The sequence below is a fragment of the Penicillium hordei genome (assembly GCF_028827395.1).
Source record: "Penicillium hordei strain IBT 12815 chromosome Unknown utg000001l_segment0_segment0, whole genome shotgun sequence".
Classification (NCBI taxonomy): Eukaryota; Fungi; Ascomycota; class Eurotiomycetes; order Eurotiales; family Aspergillaceae; genus Penicillium; species Penicillium hordei.
Window position 1 is genome coordinate 4,906,871 of NW_026623142.1, and position 16,310 is coordinate 4,923,180.

Here is a 16,310-nt window from a genome sequence, read left to right on the forward strand (position 1 = left end):
TCATCGCACTCTAGATCTCCTGATCGACACAGTGAACCGAGAATGTCAGGGATCGGCTCAAGCACATACATAGACCCATTTTATTTTATTTTTCCCCGATTGACACAGAAAGGGGAAAGAAACAAAACGGATTTTACATTAACCAATGATGTTTAACGCAAGTGATATGGGGTGATGATTTCATGTTGGGAGACTTGGTTGAGCCTATCATTTGCCCCGGAAAATAACTCCGGACCCGATAAATTAGGGTTATGGATAGGATTAGACTTATATAAGGCTATGAAGGACAATACGAACAGAAAAAGTACTAGAAAAAAGTACTACAAATCATATAATATGTTGAATACGTTGTATTGACAACATATATATGTGACTAAATTATTTCTATTCCGTATGGCGTCCTTGGTACCTGGTTATTAACTCCGATGATTGCTCCTGTTTTATCCCCCATTTTGACCATTAGCAGATATCGAGATTGCAAGGCTGATTTTGGTATCAATATATAAATATATAAATATCTAGGGTTATATATGTATGTACAGTTTTATTTATTATTATTATTGTTATCATATTATTATTCAAGTTAATAAATGATATCTTAGATCAAGGATTATTCCGAGCCTCTCCAATAGTTCGATCCTTTGCTTATTTTCTGGACATGCCTGAAGGCCCACATCCGCCACTCAGTTTTCGATCCCTCACTCTCTCCTCTTGTTTCCCTTTTCCTGGTTTTTATTTTATTTATTTATTTATTTACTACGTATTAATTTTATTTTTTTACATTTTCTTTTATTTACCTGTTTACCTGTTATTTACCTGTTATTTTCGGATTTTCTTATTATTTTCGTCTTTTTGCATATTATCTCTCTTTTCCCCCACTTTGCCCTCATGCCCTTCTAATCTAGACAGCGCACAGTGCAGAATTCACTCCATAGGTCAGCGCGGCCACAGGGCCCCTCCTCTCTTTCTCCATTCTATAACTTCTCTATGATCTTTCTGTGTTCCGTGGGATTTGATTATCATGCTTTTAAATGGTTGGGAAGACAGAGAGTTGGGCTTCTGATTTGTTACTCATCATTTTGTTCTTCTTGCGCGCAGACTTGATGAGTGAACAGGCACCCCGAGGCTATAGGCCTCTTGCGCCTCGCACCAGGCTACTCGGAGGAAGCAGAGATAGCGGAGAGGGAACAGGGAGTCCTGCTGGTGGGAGTGCACCAGAAGAAAAACGAATGCGACGAGCATCGACGGCGTGTACAGAGTGTCAAAAACGCCGGACCAGGGTACATATCCACTGCGCTTCCTATTTTCCCTTAACGTCTCTCCCCTTTATTTCACTTAATCTGCGCTTCAATCAATCTGACATGCTCCTCTATTTTATTTTGCTAGTGTACCGGCCCTCCTCATTGCACCGAATGCTCAACCCACGCCCGCGAATGTGTATTCGATGAAGCCGCCGACAGACGCCGTAAGGCCTCGGCCAAGAGAGTTCAGGATCAGTTGGACTATTTCCGGTCATTCGTGGACGATCTCATCGGGCTTATCCGAGATGGTGACCGCCAGACGGTGCAGACAATGGTCGATACCATACGATCGGGAGCAACCTCTGGAGATGTTCGAGATCTCCTCAACAGTATCTTGGAAGAGAATCAATCCAATTCCCGAAATTCAGGCGTGCACGCCTCAAGTTTGAACCTGAACCTGAACATTACTCCCAACAATCAAATGGGCAATTACTTCAATCCTCCTCGCTGAATTAACCCAACCTCTCTTCGGGCATTTACGCATCTCTGGACGAATACGTGCCAGCGCTTACCCCCGTCTCCGAATTCTCCTCGCCAAATCTTCTCGATCTCAAATTCTCGAACGACCAAACGAATCTGGTTGTTTCATAGCGTTTCCTTTATAGCTGTTATTCTTGTCGCGTTCCTGGGATGGAGCAGATCATTCAGAGAACCGTCACATTATTCCTCATTCTAGCTGTGTGGCCAGCTCCATCTTCATGTTTATTGCCATATCTCGAGACAGATTGAGATCTCGCAAAGAAACAAGACTGTTCCTATTCTCTTACCCGAGCCCTAGCATTATATCTTTTTTTGTTGCAAATATTCTTTGCCATACCGGAACCAGGGGCTTTAGAATCTTGCAAAATTGCGGAGAGTTCATACCTTGACAGAAGTGATACCCAGCGATACCCCGTTCTAGCTTGTCACATTCGGACTTTGTTTCTCGGGTTGGAGTTACACCGGTGTTTGTGAGTTCGGAACAAGTGGGATCTGTTTTCTTTTTTTATATTGACTTTGGCATCACAAAATCGAGCTCTTGGCAGATATTCTTCCAACAGCAACCATCGTGCAATGAATATCCTTCTTAGCGCAGGACCTTTATCCACATTTCTTCTTTAGAGGAGATACTCAAATTCATATCAACTTCATCTCAGCTTCATCTCAGTCACTGAAATCACTGAAACCATTACTATATGCTCCTTCGGCTTATGATGCGCACCGGTTGTCCTCGTGCAGATCGAGGCTACTCTCTATCAGTGTCGGCGCATTGCATTCCAGCATGATACTAGATTCCTGTAATCACACCCGCGGGGGTATATAGGCAGTCGATCACACTATCATATTGTTGAGCATGTTCTTCTGCTCCTCTCAATTCCCATGATGCCAGTGTCAGTTGTGGTTCTCCAACGAGTCAACGTGATATACTAACCTATGGTAGATTTGCTTACGGGGGCTCATAAAATTAATTTCGACTTGTAGCTACAGAGAGCAAATGGGCGATCGCGTTGGACGATGTCTGTATCGTCACTTCAATAAACAGCCCTTTACCCGGTGAAAGCCCGACCATAAGGAGATGATTTTCCTTGATCTTTCTTGATAGCCGTAGCTTGTGTGGATTAACTCATATATGTACTTCCAATATACAGTGTACACAGGTAAGAATCCGGGGAGGTGGAGGCATCCCCGCGCCGACCGGAGACTTGCCGAGATCCTGTGCTTTTCCATTCTCCCCCTCTTCCCCGGATACTTCTCCTCTCTACCTCGAGGCCATCTCCTTTCGATATTACTCGCGAATTAATTCCCTGCCTCGGCTTGACTTGCCGATCTCGTTATGACAACCATTAGCGTTGCCATGCAATCTCCTCGGCCCGCGATCAAATTAAATGCAACAGCTTCAACAGAGCCCGTGTCTAACAAGAGGAAAGCATCAGATACATTAAAAGATGGTGTTGCCAACCGCCAGAAAATTACGAGAGCCTGTGACTTGTGCAAAGTAAAGAAAACCCGCTGTACCGGTACTCTACCATGTACAAGATGTACACGATTGTCACTGCCATGTAAATACAACGCCGCATACTCTCGGGGCCTACCACCAGACCCTCTTCCTGCATCACCGAGTCCGCTTTCGACTCCGACTGGGCGTCGTGTATTTGATGGTGTGGATGAGCTCAGGTCCAGCCCCAATTTACAAGGCAGTGGTCGGGACGCGACTGTTACCGACGATCTACTTTCAGCCCTAAACAAAAACAAAGACGAACACCGGCATGTGGTATCATCGCGGAATTCACCAGAGCCAGGATCAACGGACTTTGAGGGTAATTACCTCGGTCCTTCATCCGGTGTGTCGTTTATCAATCGTGTATGGAGCCGTCTGCATCAAGATAAAACGACGCACTATCCGGATGAACTCCAAAATGAGTCCTCGCGGAATACAGCCGTCTTTATGTTTGGTGATAAGCCTTACTCTAATCCCCAGGAGCCGGAGTTCACCCTCCCGTCTCTAGAAAAGGCACTGGAGCTGGTGAGGATTTACTTCGATTACTCTATGGTAACTTATCGGTTTGTGCACAGGGGCAATGTGGAAGAGTGGACTACACAGGTTTACCAAAATAACATCGGCCTCTCGAATCTCCCTGTGGGAAATATGGTTGCTCGGACTGCTATTGTTCTCATGATCATTGCTGTGAGTACTTTGTATGTGGAAATGAGGCCCGGGGGGATGGCTGGTGGACGGGGTGAAAGATTAGAAAGGTTAGTGATCTCTCGGTGTGGTTAGAAAAGGGGCTTAACTGGGAGATTACAGTGAGCGCTGGTATGCAGCATCGAAATACATGTCCTCTCTCGAGTCAGGGCCGCCGCGACTGGAAACTATCCAGGCCCGGCTGGGTCAATGTCTCTATCTGCTGTCATCGTCACGGGCCAACGAATGCTGGTACTCATTCGGCACGACAGTGCAGATTGTGACTGCACTCGGATTACACAGGAAGGGGCCAGTCAGAGTCTCGAATAACGGGTGCTCACATCTAGAATTGGAGCTCCGCAGGCGCATCTTCTGGAGTGTATACACTCTAGACAAATACCTAAGCATTATGTTCGGAAGACCTCGACTGCTCCACGACGAGGACATTGACCAAGAACTACCGGAAGAGACGAACGACGAAGATTTACTGGAAGAAGATCCGGCGCGAAGAACAGGATCAACGGATAGCATGATGATTGCCTCTGTTCTTCATTACCGGCGAGTCCCTCATACCTACCCTGTACTTGTTATACCCATATATACCTGGGAATCTAACACCAAACCCAGGCTTGGTCGTATTCTGGGCGATATATCACGTCAATTATACAGCATAAATACCCTCCCTCGAGACTCCCCTCTCGAGACCGCAATCCGCCTAACGTCCGAACTCGAAAAATGGAAAGAAAGCGTCCCACCCTTATTCAACAGTGTTCACCCAACCAGTTTAATCCCGCCCCTCTGCCGCCAAAGCCAAGTCCTCCAACTCGCCTACTCCCACGCCATGATCCACGTCACCCGCTCATTCCTCTTGAACGATTTCACAGACCTCAGCCGCAGACCGAAAGTCCCGCACCCGATGGTCAGCTCACACGTCCAGAAATGCATTCAGGCTGCCGAGGACATCATGACAATAACCGATGGTCTCGCGCATCAAGGTGTGCTGATCCAGTCCTTCTGGTTCACGCATTATGTGTGCTTCTGTGCAGTTTTGGTCATTTACATCCATACCATCCAACAGCACCGTAAGGCATTGGGCGGATCTAGTTCGGCCTCTGTCTCTTCGGTCGGAAGTCCCAATGACCGAGATAAAATGCGCCAGCTCTTTTCTCTCGCTGAGTCTTGTCAGCAACACCTTGCTGAGGCGACGCGCAAGAACTGTCCGAGTCGTCGCTACGGAATTATTCTGGAGGAGTTGAGACAGGAGGTTCATCGGCAGATTGGGTCCAATGGGGTCTTTGCTGAGACTCGGACCCATTCTTCTAACGTAAATGACACTCTCTATGTCTCGGGAGAGAGTTCACAGAATGCGGATGTAAAATCCGTTCTCTATGACACCCAGGCGGCTGATTTCATGATGCCCCCAGCCGATTTGGTGATGAATGCGGGAGACGATGCAGGCTTACTTGAGAGCCTCGAGGGATCGATCTGGTGGGCTCAACTTGACTCATGGGTATGTATTATGCTTTTCTTGACGAGTACAAGTACGACATGTCGCTTTCTTATGCACACCTTGTGTTGACACTTTGTTCTAGGCCCTGTCTAATCTCCCTAATGACCCTTCTACATTTAACTTTTAAGCACAGGATGCATGCAGCTTACGAGTCACAAAGCCAAATCGCGTTCAATTGCAGATATCCCGCTACGGTTCCACATTCTGGCCATTCTTCCCTCAGCACGTTATCCAGTCATAAATTTTGATTCAGTGGCACTCAAACCTGCATGAGACCACCGCGGTGAATGTTATCCAAGTAATCATCGAATCTCGCAGACACCTCAATCACATCTTTGAGGTGATGATACCTGAGAACCTCCCTTTTCCATTTCGCGTACTGGCGAGCAGTGGTAATGGCATTCCGAATTTGTCGACCATTCAACTTCTCTTTTTGAAGCACATCCAAGCTCCCCATAAGGTTTTCATCAACAGCCTCTTCATCAAACCCATCCAGGCGCTTGATAAAAGTTTGCCAAATGGATCGTCTCTGCTCCTCGCCCAGGGGGGGATAGTGCAGTGCCAGCTGGATGCGCGACTTGAATGCCTCATCGAAGGTGCCTACGCGGTTGGTGGTAAGGATCAGGATTCCTTCGAAATACTCCACCACGCGTAGGAATGCCGATACGAGCGCGTTCCGGTTCAGATCTTCCAGACCGCGCTGCTCGAGGAAAACATCTGCTTCATCGAGCAGGACTACGCAGTTCCAGATCTTGCCCAGGTGTAGCACAGACTCGAGATACTTCTCCACCTCTTCTGGCTTGATGCCGACGTCACCGCATGTGACTCTATAGAGAGGCCTCTCGGCTATTTCAGCCACACTCTCTGCAGTCAGTGTTTTCCCTGTTCCTGGTCCACCGTGTAGAAGCAAGATAAGTCCATTGCCTTTGCCAGCGATCACATCGGCGGAATACTTGGGTTCGACGTGGTTGGTCACCAGTGCTTCAATGAGGTCTCTGGATTTAGAGTCGATGGCTAGACTCTCGAAGGCGTCTTTGTTCCACTCGACATGTGAGATACGGTCGACTAAGAGATCGAACCATTTCTTGCGCCGGAGGTTGAAGCCAGTCACCCTCGGAGGCATCAACATGCTGAACGGCTCTTGTGGGGGTTTTTCTCTGGCCATGACTCGGTCATCAAGTGTCTTTCTGCGTGGGCCGTTGTTCAAATACCCGTCCGATACTGGATGTAGTCTGTTGTATGTCTTCATGTCAATGATGTATCGGTCATTGGCCTAGAAGCAATGGTTAGTTCGGTTCATCATTACAGGTTGACAATAAGCACATACCATGGTCTGGAAATTCTCTTCCTCGGTCGCCTGATAGGACACATACTTCTGTGTGCGGAATGTCCAGAAAATCTCCCCACGGCGTCGAAGTTTCCGGACGAGATAGTCAGGGGCATACTTTATTGGGAATACCTCAAGGTCCGTGATAGCATACTCTTTGTCTGAGTCACTGTCTGGTAGAGGAAGGCTAGAACCATGCGACAAATAATCCACTTTAGACGATGACGACATCTCCGTGGCATGTTGTGACTTTGGCATCTCAAAACTGAGCCTAGTCCGAGTTTTATAAAACTCGCCATCGAAGTCCCAGGTCTGAACACTGATCCACCAACAAGGATTGTTGCCATGGGTTTCTATACTTCGACATGGCCAATTCTTGGCTAAATAACCTATGTGCTCTTTGTTTTTGTTCGAAACCAGGACTTCATTGGGCTTGAACAGATATTGCACATATTCTGGGCGAATTCTGCCTTTCTCCAAAAGCAGGTCTGCTGCGGTGTACTCATTGCCGCAAGTCTCTTGGACATAATCCATGAAGAGGTCGAATTGTCTTTGCGCTTCAGAGCTCAGGCCTTGTCTGATTTCCGATTCCCCAGCGCCCCGGCTATGGTAGACGAAGAGATAAGGCGACTGGACCTCTCCTGTGTCCCGGTAGGCGTTGTTCATGGATCGAAACTCTTTGCCCCCGAGGAAATCTGCGATCACGCCTTTGAGATCTTCAGAAACGGGGAGGATGGACTCGCTGAATGGTTCTGGCTTTCCATACTTTGTGTTCGGTGACTGTGGCTCGGCTCTTCTTTTGTAGTTTCGGAAGACTACAAAAGATATGTCTCTGTTGAGAGCGAGGTACAACTCGAAGTTGGTCAGCGGATCATTGCATCGCAGGTATGGCGCACCCATGTTTCGATGAATGAGCTCAGGGGGGTCGGTGTAAATCCCCATCCATGGAGACCTGGACGGAGACCTGTGAGGCCAGGGCCTAGGAGGCCTGGGGCTGAATTCATCATCACTATCCTCCATGCTGTGATTTTCACTCGGATAGGTGCCGTCTTTCTCAATCCGATAAAGGATCTGATACTTTGAGGCTGTAGGCATAACAGGTTTTCCTTCCAGCTCCCGGACCTTGTCTCGAAGTGATGCAATTTGGGCTTTGAGGTCATTGGCCTCTGATACAGAGACACTTCCTTGGCTGGGAGGAGTGTACATGTCTGATCGACCGGTGTTTAAGTACTGCGGATTCATATCGTATGAGTCCACAGACGGTGGACTCGGAATCCGTTGCCTTGCAGGAGCGGGAGGGGCATAGGTATCATACACCGGGGCTTGAGGATATTGATAAGCAACAGGACCCGGCGGAAAGGGGCCTGGCATGTTTTGGTTGTTGGCCACCGACGCCCCGAAATAAGAGGTAGGAATATTAGGCTCGAGTGGTCTTTGGTATGCGCTGCCCTGGGACGCAGCCAACTGGTTTCGTCGGGCGACGTTCTGCTGTTTGAATGAGTAATCCTGGTTGTTGTGATGTTCTTGCTTTGTGATGGGATTCGGAATATAAAACGTGCCGTCAAGAGGGGGGGAGCTCTCCCTCCAAGGGAAGCAGGAACCGGTTGCTCTTGTGAGGCGTCTTTGCCGCTCAGATCTTCGGAGATGGTGTTGGTCATGTACAGCTCGTCACGAGGGCGAGCTGAGGTAGAATGAGAATACATCCTCTATCAACAGAGATGCTCCAAAATAAACCAAATGGACCGTTCTACTACCGAAAAAGAGTGGGAAACAAGGCAATAAATAGGCAATGGGGAATACGAGGTTTTGATTCCAACCACCCCCGCGTGTTGAGCCTCTTGATTGTCATGTGGTGTGGCTGTGTGTTCAAATTGGGCTTATATTTTTCATGCATAGATACCTATCTCATTAATGCTGATGTCTTCCAGATCATCATGTATCAGATTCATCAGGTTCATCAGGTCCGACAGAAAATCCCGGTGGCGCTTACCCTTTTACGTAGTTGCCAGCCCTGACATGGCTACTACAAACACCTAAGCTGCATGCTTCATGCTTCATGCTTCATACATCTACTCAATATATTGTTAAGCCCAACAGATGTTTAATTCAACACTCATTGACTCTGAGAGGTAAACATGACAGCCTCCAGTAAAAAAGATACACGACGAAGTCTTTTCAATCTCTGGATCCCAACTAAAGTCGTCGTCTCTGAAAAGCCAGACACATCTCCAACTGATTCTGGGACGATAGAAAGTCCGGCATCAGAGCCAATTAGCCCAAGGGCGGGAAAGGATCGGCTTAGGGTTCGTTTAACTCGCAGTGGCTCCAAGATTCTACTGTTACTGGGTTTACAAGGTTCATCCAAGAGTGAGTGGTAGTCTTTTTCTTTCTATACCTGACCATTCACTGATTCTGCATCTCAGGCAACAAAGGGTTCAGCGCCGACACGGATTGCTGTGATTCCGTACAGGCCGGCGACAAAAGCCCAGATCCCTCAAACTCATCTTCCCCAAGTGGTAACGGCGATGATAGCCCAGGATATCTGACTGCAGTCGAGTCCCCTCAAAGTGAACCAATACCTGTCACTCCTTCACTCAGCATCCCCACCGAAGGGATTGAAACTTTGTCTGAGCCCCTTCCCGACCTACGACCGTCACCCGAGAGTCAGGGTGAATTGGCCGGTGAACTGGCTGTTGTCGACGACGTGCAGAAACATGCCACAAATGAGGGCCTTCTGCCGACTACTGTCACCAAGCAACCAAGTCCAACAAATTCAAAATTTGTCGATCGCTTCTCGCATAAGATCTCGCTAGCGTTTGGCCAGGCCACTGTCATACGCCGTGTACATCTTCGGTCAAGACCGAGTGTTCTTCGCGTCAGTTCTCCAGTACTAGATAATCTGAGCGGACAGGATGACGGTGCCAATGATAGCTCAGAACCATCAACCAGCCCCAGTAGTGGTAGGTCTCCTGCTGGCGGACAGTCAACTTCACTGACTCCGCTCACGTCCGGGGGGGCGTCCCCTTCCTCGGATAAAGACAAGTTGCACGATGAACACGAAACTGCAGTGGTGCATTGGCCCTCTCTCTCTGAGATCAATGAGGCTGCCAACGCTTCGGGCACAAATTCAATTGCGATAACACCGTCAATCAAAACCGTGGAAGCGACATCAGTGGCAAAAGTTTACTTGGAACTGTACTTCAACTCCATTTTCCAAAACAAAGATCCCCGGCAGCAACGTCAGCTCAAATTAGAGCATCATATCTATGCGTTTGAGCTCACGCCCGAAGAGCGCTTGATGACAAGGCACAACTGGGTCTTGGGAGAGAACGATTATCTTCGACAGTGCCGTGTGCTTAAATCAAATCGATACTGCACTCAAAGCGAAAGCATCATGTCTGTTGCAGGGTACAAAGCCATAAAGGTACTCGGGAAAGGAAGTTTTGGTGTTGTGCGTCTTGTTCGACCCAGTGGCTGTGATTCGAAGAGTTCCCATAAGGATGACCCGTTAGCTCTCAAAGACAACGGTGTCCATCCCAGACCGAATCCTCTTGGAGCTCTGATGTCTGCTGTGGAAGGTGCTAAACAAAGCCGTCGAAGGTATATGACCGGCGAAAAGAAGGAGGTATATGCCATGAAAGTCATCAAAAAGTCAGAAATGATCCGCAACTCCCAGGAAGGCCATATTCGAGCGGAAAGAGATTTTCTCGTTGCCTCTGAAAGCTCTCGATGGGTTGTTCCTTTGCTCGCCAGCTTCCAAGATGCCAACAATTTATATCTTGTGATGGATTACATGGTTGGTGGTGACTTCTTGGGGTTACTGATCCGCAAAGACACACTCCGCGAGGACTGGACACGATTTTACATTGCCGAAATGATATTGTGCATTGAGGAGGCACATCGACTTTGCTGGATTCATCGCGATGTCAAGCCTGATAACTTCCTCATCTCTGCTTCGGGCCATTTGAAAATTTCCGACTTTGGACTTGCTTTTGATGGGCATTGGTCGCATGATCAAGCTTATTATAACAGCCATCGCTACTGTTTACTGGAGAAACTTGGAATTGACGTCAAAGGTGATTCCGAAGACCAAAAAGAGGTTGCCGAAGCGAAAGAGCTCGCGCCTGAGATAAAATTGCACAGTCTGGATGACTATACACTTCAGCAACAATCCTCGACGAGTTTATTGGATTGGAGGAACAGCAAGGGGCGACGCAGATTTGCAAAAAGTGTTGTTGGAACCAGTCAATACATGGCACCTGAGGTCATTCGCGGTGAAATGTATGACGGACGATGCGACTGGTGGAGCTTGGGTATCATTCTATACGAGGTAGGTCGCTCGACATTTTCGTTATGTGTATCAAGTTCTCATGGCGTTTCCAGTGTCTATATGGTTTCACGCCCTTTGCCTGTGAAAATCGCCACGATACAAAGATCAAAATCCTCGTGAGTGTCTTCTTTGCTCCCTTATTCTGGCGAACATTTCATTCTAAAATCTCTCAAGCAACACACAAGAGCTCTGCGATTTCCGCGGGAGAAATCCACGGACAAGTTAGTCTCTCAAGAGGCCATTGATCTGATTACCAGGATTCTCCAAGAGCGCGAATATCGCCTGTGTTCTCCGAAGTACCAAGCCAATAATATACTAAATAGACGTCCCGTGTCAACTCAAATGCTGTACTCCATGGAGGCCCGGTACAGAAATATCGCGAGCTACTACGTTTACCCCAACGATGCAGCGGACATCAAGATTCATCCTTTTTTCCGAGGTATCCGATGGCAAGATCTTCATATGTGCCAACCACCAGTGATTCCTAGGGTCAGGAACTGGGAGGACACTAGATATTTCGACGACTGGAAGTTGGCTGGTGATGATGCCGAGCATACTACTGGTAGTGGCTCGGAGGATGGTGACCAAGAGCCTGACGAGATTACCCCTGAGAATCGAGAAATCAGTCCAACGAAGGACACTGTTGAGCCGCCAGTTGCTGAGGCTACCCCACGCGCAGCACAGGAGCAAGCAAAAGATGCCGAAAAGAAAAAGGAGAAGAAGCGGCCCCGCGACAAAATCCTTCGGGACAAACAGATGAGCAAGAGAGTCTTGGACATTCGCAAAAAGGGCGCTTTTCTGGGGTATACATACCGGCGACCCAACGACGTTGCTTTGGCTTTCAGCACAGAGCGAGGCCGTCAACCTTATACCAGAGGCCAATTGGCTGGCCTGTACACATCGTGACTACACAGAGAAAAGCCATCCACGGGTGAACTGGGAGGTTTCCTCGTTAGTCGACTACAAACAAACCTGTTGGCTATTGCTACATTTCCATTCACGCGACACACCACCATCCTTTCACTGGGTCAAGCATATCCATATAACCCTCTTTTCATTCTGTATAGCGCCTCATTCCCTCATAGGTGACTATTCATCGTCCTTGGAACTACAATGTTCGCTCCACTCTCCCTTTTATGTATCCTTAGTAAAGAATATATCATTATGGATAGAAGATGTTAGCTTACTGTGCACAAAAGGTATCGTCAGGTTGAATACATCCTATTTCCTATGATACTTCATCGAAGATGAACGAAGCGAAACACCCAACAAAAAGGGAAACAACGATCGGAAATTCATACACACAGCAAGGAGAAAGTGCCTATGTATAGTCTCAAATCACATCTGGTAGGCAAGAAACAGGGTATCGGAGAGCAAATTTATGACAGAGAAGCTTTTAAGGGGGTATCAAGTTCGGAGTAGATGGATAGGAAGGGAGAAATGATTAAGGAGGTGCATAAGTGGGAAAAAGCGAACTGTGCTCACAGAACAGGCGCACTCATGGAGAAAGCCGAATCCGTGACACGATCCTCGGGCTTCATAGTACCATTGAGCAGCGGACAGAGCTTCTTATTTGTTTTGATGTGCCCAACCTGGCCACAATTGGCACACTTGCGCTGAGTACCAGCAGGCTTGCCGTCTGGATCGCCAGAACGAGGGATACCCTTCTGCTTCTCGCGGGCAAAACGACGCTCTTTGTTGCGGTTGAGACGGCCGAGCTCGGCCTCGATCAACTTCCTATTGCGGGCATCGACTTCTGGATCGCCCGTGGGCTGGAGAGATTCCAGCTTTGTGTGCATGGCTTCGTTGTGGTGACGGTGTTGGATGTAGTGTCTGATCACTCGGGGATCGAAAACATGTTGCTCCTGCTCCACAATTTCGCCGTTTTCCAGCTTGACCTGGCGGGTGATGCGCAATACTTTGCCGCGCTGGCTGTTGAAACTCATTTTGCTGAACTGACTTGTTGTCTCATCGTCACGACGATATGGTCCAGGTGTAGGTGCCTCGGATCGGGGTGTTGGTTTGTTGAATTGATCTTGGTATTCGTCTTCTTGGTCCACGTCGCTTTCCTGGTCGGAATGCTCGATGGTGGAGGACAAGCTGCTTTTTTGAGCATCCCAGATCCGACGAATGGATGTCTCATATGATTTTTGCTGACGGGCAACATTGTAGCTGTGACCTCCAAGCTCCTTAAGTCGCTGCGCGTCCAGCTTATCCTCAACACTTTCACCGATAGCCTTGAACCCACCCTTCATGCTTGTTTTGATGAAGTTATAGCCCTCACCACGGCCAGTGGGGTCTCCTTCACCATGAAGCTTCAACATGGCCTTGCCTTGGGAGGCCAACAAAAAGTTTCGGGTTGCCTTCCAGGGAGCCATCTGCTGCTCGAAACTCTCGAATTCTTCGTCTTCTTCGTTTTCGCCGCCAGTCTCGGCATCGTTGCCATAACCGGTATCGTGGAGATGCTGCTGTCCAATCTGCATGGATTCTAGAAGACAAACATCTTCGGGCTGAACCCACGAGCGAATTGTATCTTGGTCAGGGAGAACTGGATCCAGTGGCTTCCAATATTTAGTATCTTTGTCGTGCTGAAGGAAATCCTTGACCTTCTGTCGGTTCTGCATATCCGTAGTGTTTGGTATGTGAGCTGTAACATCGCTGATCGCGAGTCGCTCATCCGGGCTCTTCTTCAACAAACGATACACCAGCATCTTCATGCGATTCTTGGCGACAGTTGTCACCTTGCGGGAATGCGGTCCAGGGATGTCAACCGATGGGAATTGCTGTCCGGCGACGTAGAAATTTTCGATATTCCGCAAATAATAGGCACTTCCATCGGATCCAGTGGTGCTGCGCACCACGAGGAAGTCCGTGGATTTGGGCTGGTGCGGGAATAGCGGTGCTCGGTACATGGAGTTTGAGATTGCGGGGGAAATTTCGCCGGGGTCAACATGGCCAAAGATTGAGTAGGGGCTCTTGTCTTGGGGTAAGAGAACAACTGTTTCGCCAATATCTGCCCTTGGGCGAGTGGGATCATCGATATTCTTTCGCCGGTAATAATTGATGAAGCGGTTGCACATTCCAAAGTTGGCTAGCGTCATGGGCAGCTCCTCGGAATACTCCACCAGCAAGACATTGGAGTTGTCTCCCATGGACAATGACTTTGTAGAATCATAAACAGTTTTCGCATCTTTGCCACGCAAGTGCTTGCGTCTTAATTGAACGGGGTTCTTGAACCAAGACGTTTGTCCAGGCCGGAAGGCCATAGCAGGTCGGTGGAAAGATCTAGCTTCAGCCTTGGCTAACTCAGTCTTGTAGTAGGGCCACTGCAAACGCAGGGCGGGCAGACCGTGCTCAAGTGTCACGTTGCCAAGAGTACTGCGGATCTTGTTCTGATGATTCTGTTTGAGCATATCGTATGCTTGATCATTCGAAATGTTGTAACGCTGGGTGAGACGGCGCGTTAGATTCAGGTCCACTTCATCCCTGGTGCGAGGAGCGGCGTGTTTCGGCTTATTTGCGACAGCATCCGCTCTTAATTCGTCGACAAGAATGTTCGGATCATTGAGATCAATTGTGACTCTCTTTGCAATTTTCATTGTCGCTTGTTCCGGATCATCCAATAGAGGAATATCAATATGTGATAGAGCAATGACATCCATCGGAGTCGGACCGGTCTTTCGTTTCTTATTGGGAAGCTCAGTTTCCATGAGCCAATCTGCTTCATCATCATCAAGGATTCCATCTTTTCTTTGTGCCAATGGCTTCTCTTCCGAGTCAATGCTGGAGACATCATCCTTAACATCCCAGTCCACACAGATCGTTCGAAGGTCCTGCATGGTGAAGCCACCCGGCAGGACTTCATCTCCATCCACATCATCCAGGTCCATATCATCCTTTGTATCCTCATCCGCCTCTTCTCCCTCCTCTTCGCGGTCCGATTGTGTGATCATCACCAAGCCATGAGTTTCGTGATCGAGGCCACGCTTGAGGGGTTGACCGGTTCTGAATGCACGCTCATGATCAGGCGCCAGCTCAATATTCACTTTCGTGGGTAAGACAGGCTTAGGCGGTTTGGTGGGCTGTTTTCCAATGAAGATGGCCTTCTTATGGGGAATCAACTCGAGCCAACGTGGAAGAGTGTTGCGGTCGAACGAGGGAAACAAGGAATGCAAAAGCTCTTCGTGGTTCTCAGGCGGTGCAGGTGGGTTTTCAACGCCTGACATGGCGAACAACTGCTGCTGAAGTTTCCATGCGCGGAGTTCGACGGGATTCATGTCTTCCGACATGATACTGTCATCATCTGGGAATTCATCTTCCTCCATCATAGGTGGCTCTGGCTGCGGTTCCGGGGCAGACGGGATGGGTGGTAGGTCAACGGGCGCATCTGCTAAGGGCATTTCTTCGTCTTCGAAAAGACCACGGGTAGTATCATCCTGTCCAGCAGGAGGCGGCGAAAAAGAACCTTCGCCAAAAAGATCATCGAGATTGTCATCCTGGGCCTGAGCCCCCTCTACCTGGTCACCGAAGAGATCGTCACCATTTCCGAAAAGAGCGGCATCGTCTGAGCCCAGATTCGCAAAAGGATCCTGATTGTCATCTACCGCAGGCAGGGGTGGGGCTGGGCGTCCGACGACCTCTTCTTCCGGAAGTTCATCGTCTTCAAAATCCTCGTAGTCGACCGCATCGTCGGCTTTTTCGCCGACTTCCAAGTCACGCGACAAGAAATCTAAAGAGGGGCCAGTATCCTCGTAGCTGTTCAGTTGTCGCATCACATCATCGAAATCGGCATCGTCTTCGCCCTCCGGGGCCTTCGGCGTTGCGTGAGGCATGATGGGCAAGTACGCTTGTGTTGAAGGTGAGAGAAGTGTTGTAAGTGAAGAAAGCGTTACATTCAACAAGTTGGTGAGAGAAACCGTAGGTTAAGAATGTAGGCGCGAGCCAGGCAAGGCAACGACGCGATTCAGAATATGCACATCTGGGTATTTTGTGAGTCTGCAATTTTGACGCAAGTTTTGCCGTGGCTCTAGTCACACAGGAGACAGGAGACGAGGAGGGGCGTGTCGGACAGGTGGTCGAAGAGAGAAAACCGGCGTCCAGGATAATGCGCAAGGGCCGGGTCCACGCTAACCCGATAAGGCAATCAGCTAGATGCCTGAAATTCAATACTTCAATGGGCT

At 48.6% G+C, this 16,310-nt stretch overlaps 5 protein-coding genes across 5 annotated transcripts; 3 read left to right on the top strand and 2 right to left on the bottom strand.

The window, feature by feature from the left end:
- Positions 1-1,103: 1,103 nt before the first annotated feature.
- On the top strand, positions 1,104-1,752 carry N7537_001864 (Zn(II)2Cys6 transcription factor domain-containing protein; the record flags this gene model as incomplete). The annotated part of the gene is made up of 2 exons (XM_056892922.1): positions 1,104-1,280; positions 1,387-1,752. 2 exons carry the CDS (start codon positions 1,104-1,106, stop codon positions 1,750-1,752), a joined length of 543 nt encoding a protein of 180 aa, XP_056757917.1.
- A 1,362-nt stretch (positions 1,753-3,114) lies between these two features.
- N7537_001865 (Zn(II)2Cys6 transcription factor) lies at positions 3,115-5,600 on the top strand (the record flags this gene model as incomplete). Its single annotated transcript, XM_056892923.1, has 3 exons — positions 3,115-4,034; positions 4,087-5,473; positions 5,556-5,600. 3 exons carry the CDS (start codon positions 3,115-3,117, stop codon positions 5,598-5,600), a joined length of 2,352 nt encoding a protein of 783 aa, XP_056757918.1.
- A 132-nt stretch (positions 5,601-5,732) lies between these two features.
- Positions 5,733-8,503, bottom strand: N7537_001866 (ATP-binding protein; the record flags this gene model as incomplete). Its single annotated transcript, XM_056892924.1, has 3 exons — positions 5,733-6,746; positions 6,801-8,327; positions 8,402-8,503. The coding sequence occupies 3 exons, from the start codon at positions 8,501-8,503 to the stop codon at positions 5,733-5,735; spliced, it is 2,643 nt and encodes an 880-aa protein (XP_056757919.1).
- A 432-nt stretch (positions 8,504-8,935) lies between these two features.
- On the top strand, positions 8,936-12,036 carry N7537_001867 (uncharacterized protein; the record flags this gene model as incomplete). Its single annotated transcript, XM_056892925.1, has 4 exons — positions 8,936-9,167; positions 9,224-11,130; positions 11,184-11,246; positions 11,305-12,036. The coding sequence occupies 4 exons, from the start codon at positions 8,936-8,938 to the stop codon at positions 12,034-12,036; spliced, it is 2,934 nt and encodes a 977-aa protein (XP_056757920.1).
- A 575-nt stretch (positions 12,037-12,611) lies between these two features.
- Positions 12,612-15,962, bottom strand: N7537_001868 (DUF3591 domain-containing protein; the record flags this gene model as incomplete). Its single annotated transcript, XM_056892926.1, has 1 exon — positions 12,612-15,962. The coding sequence occupies one exon, from the start codon at positions 15,960-15,962 to the stop codon at positions 12,612-12,614; it is 3,351 nt and encodes a 1,116-aa protein (XP_056757921.1).
- Between the last annotated feature and the right edge of the window lie 348 nt (positions 15,963-16,310).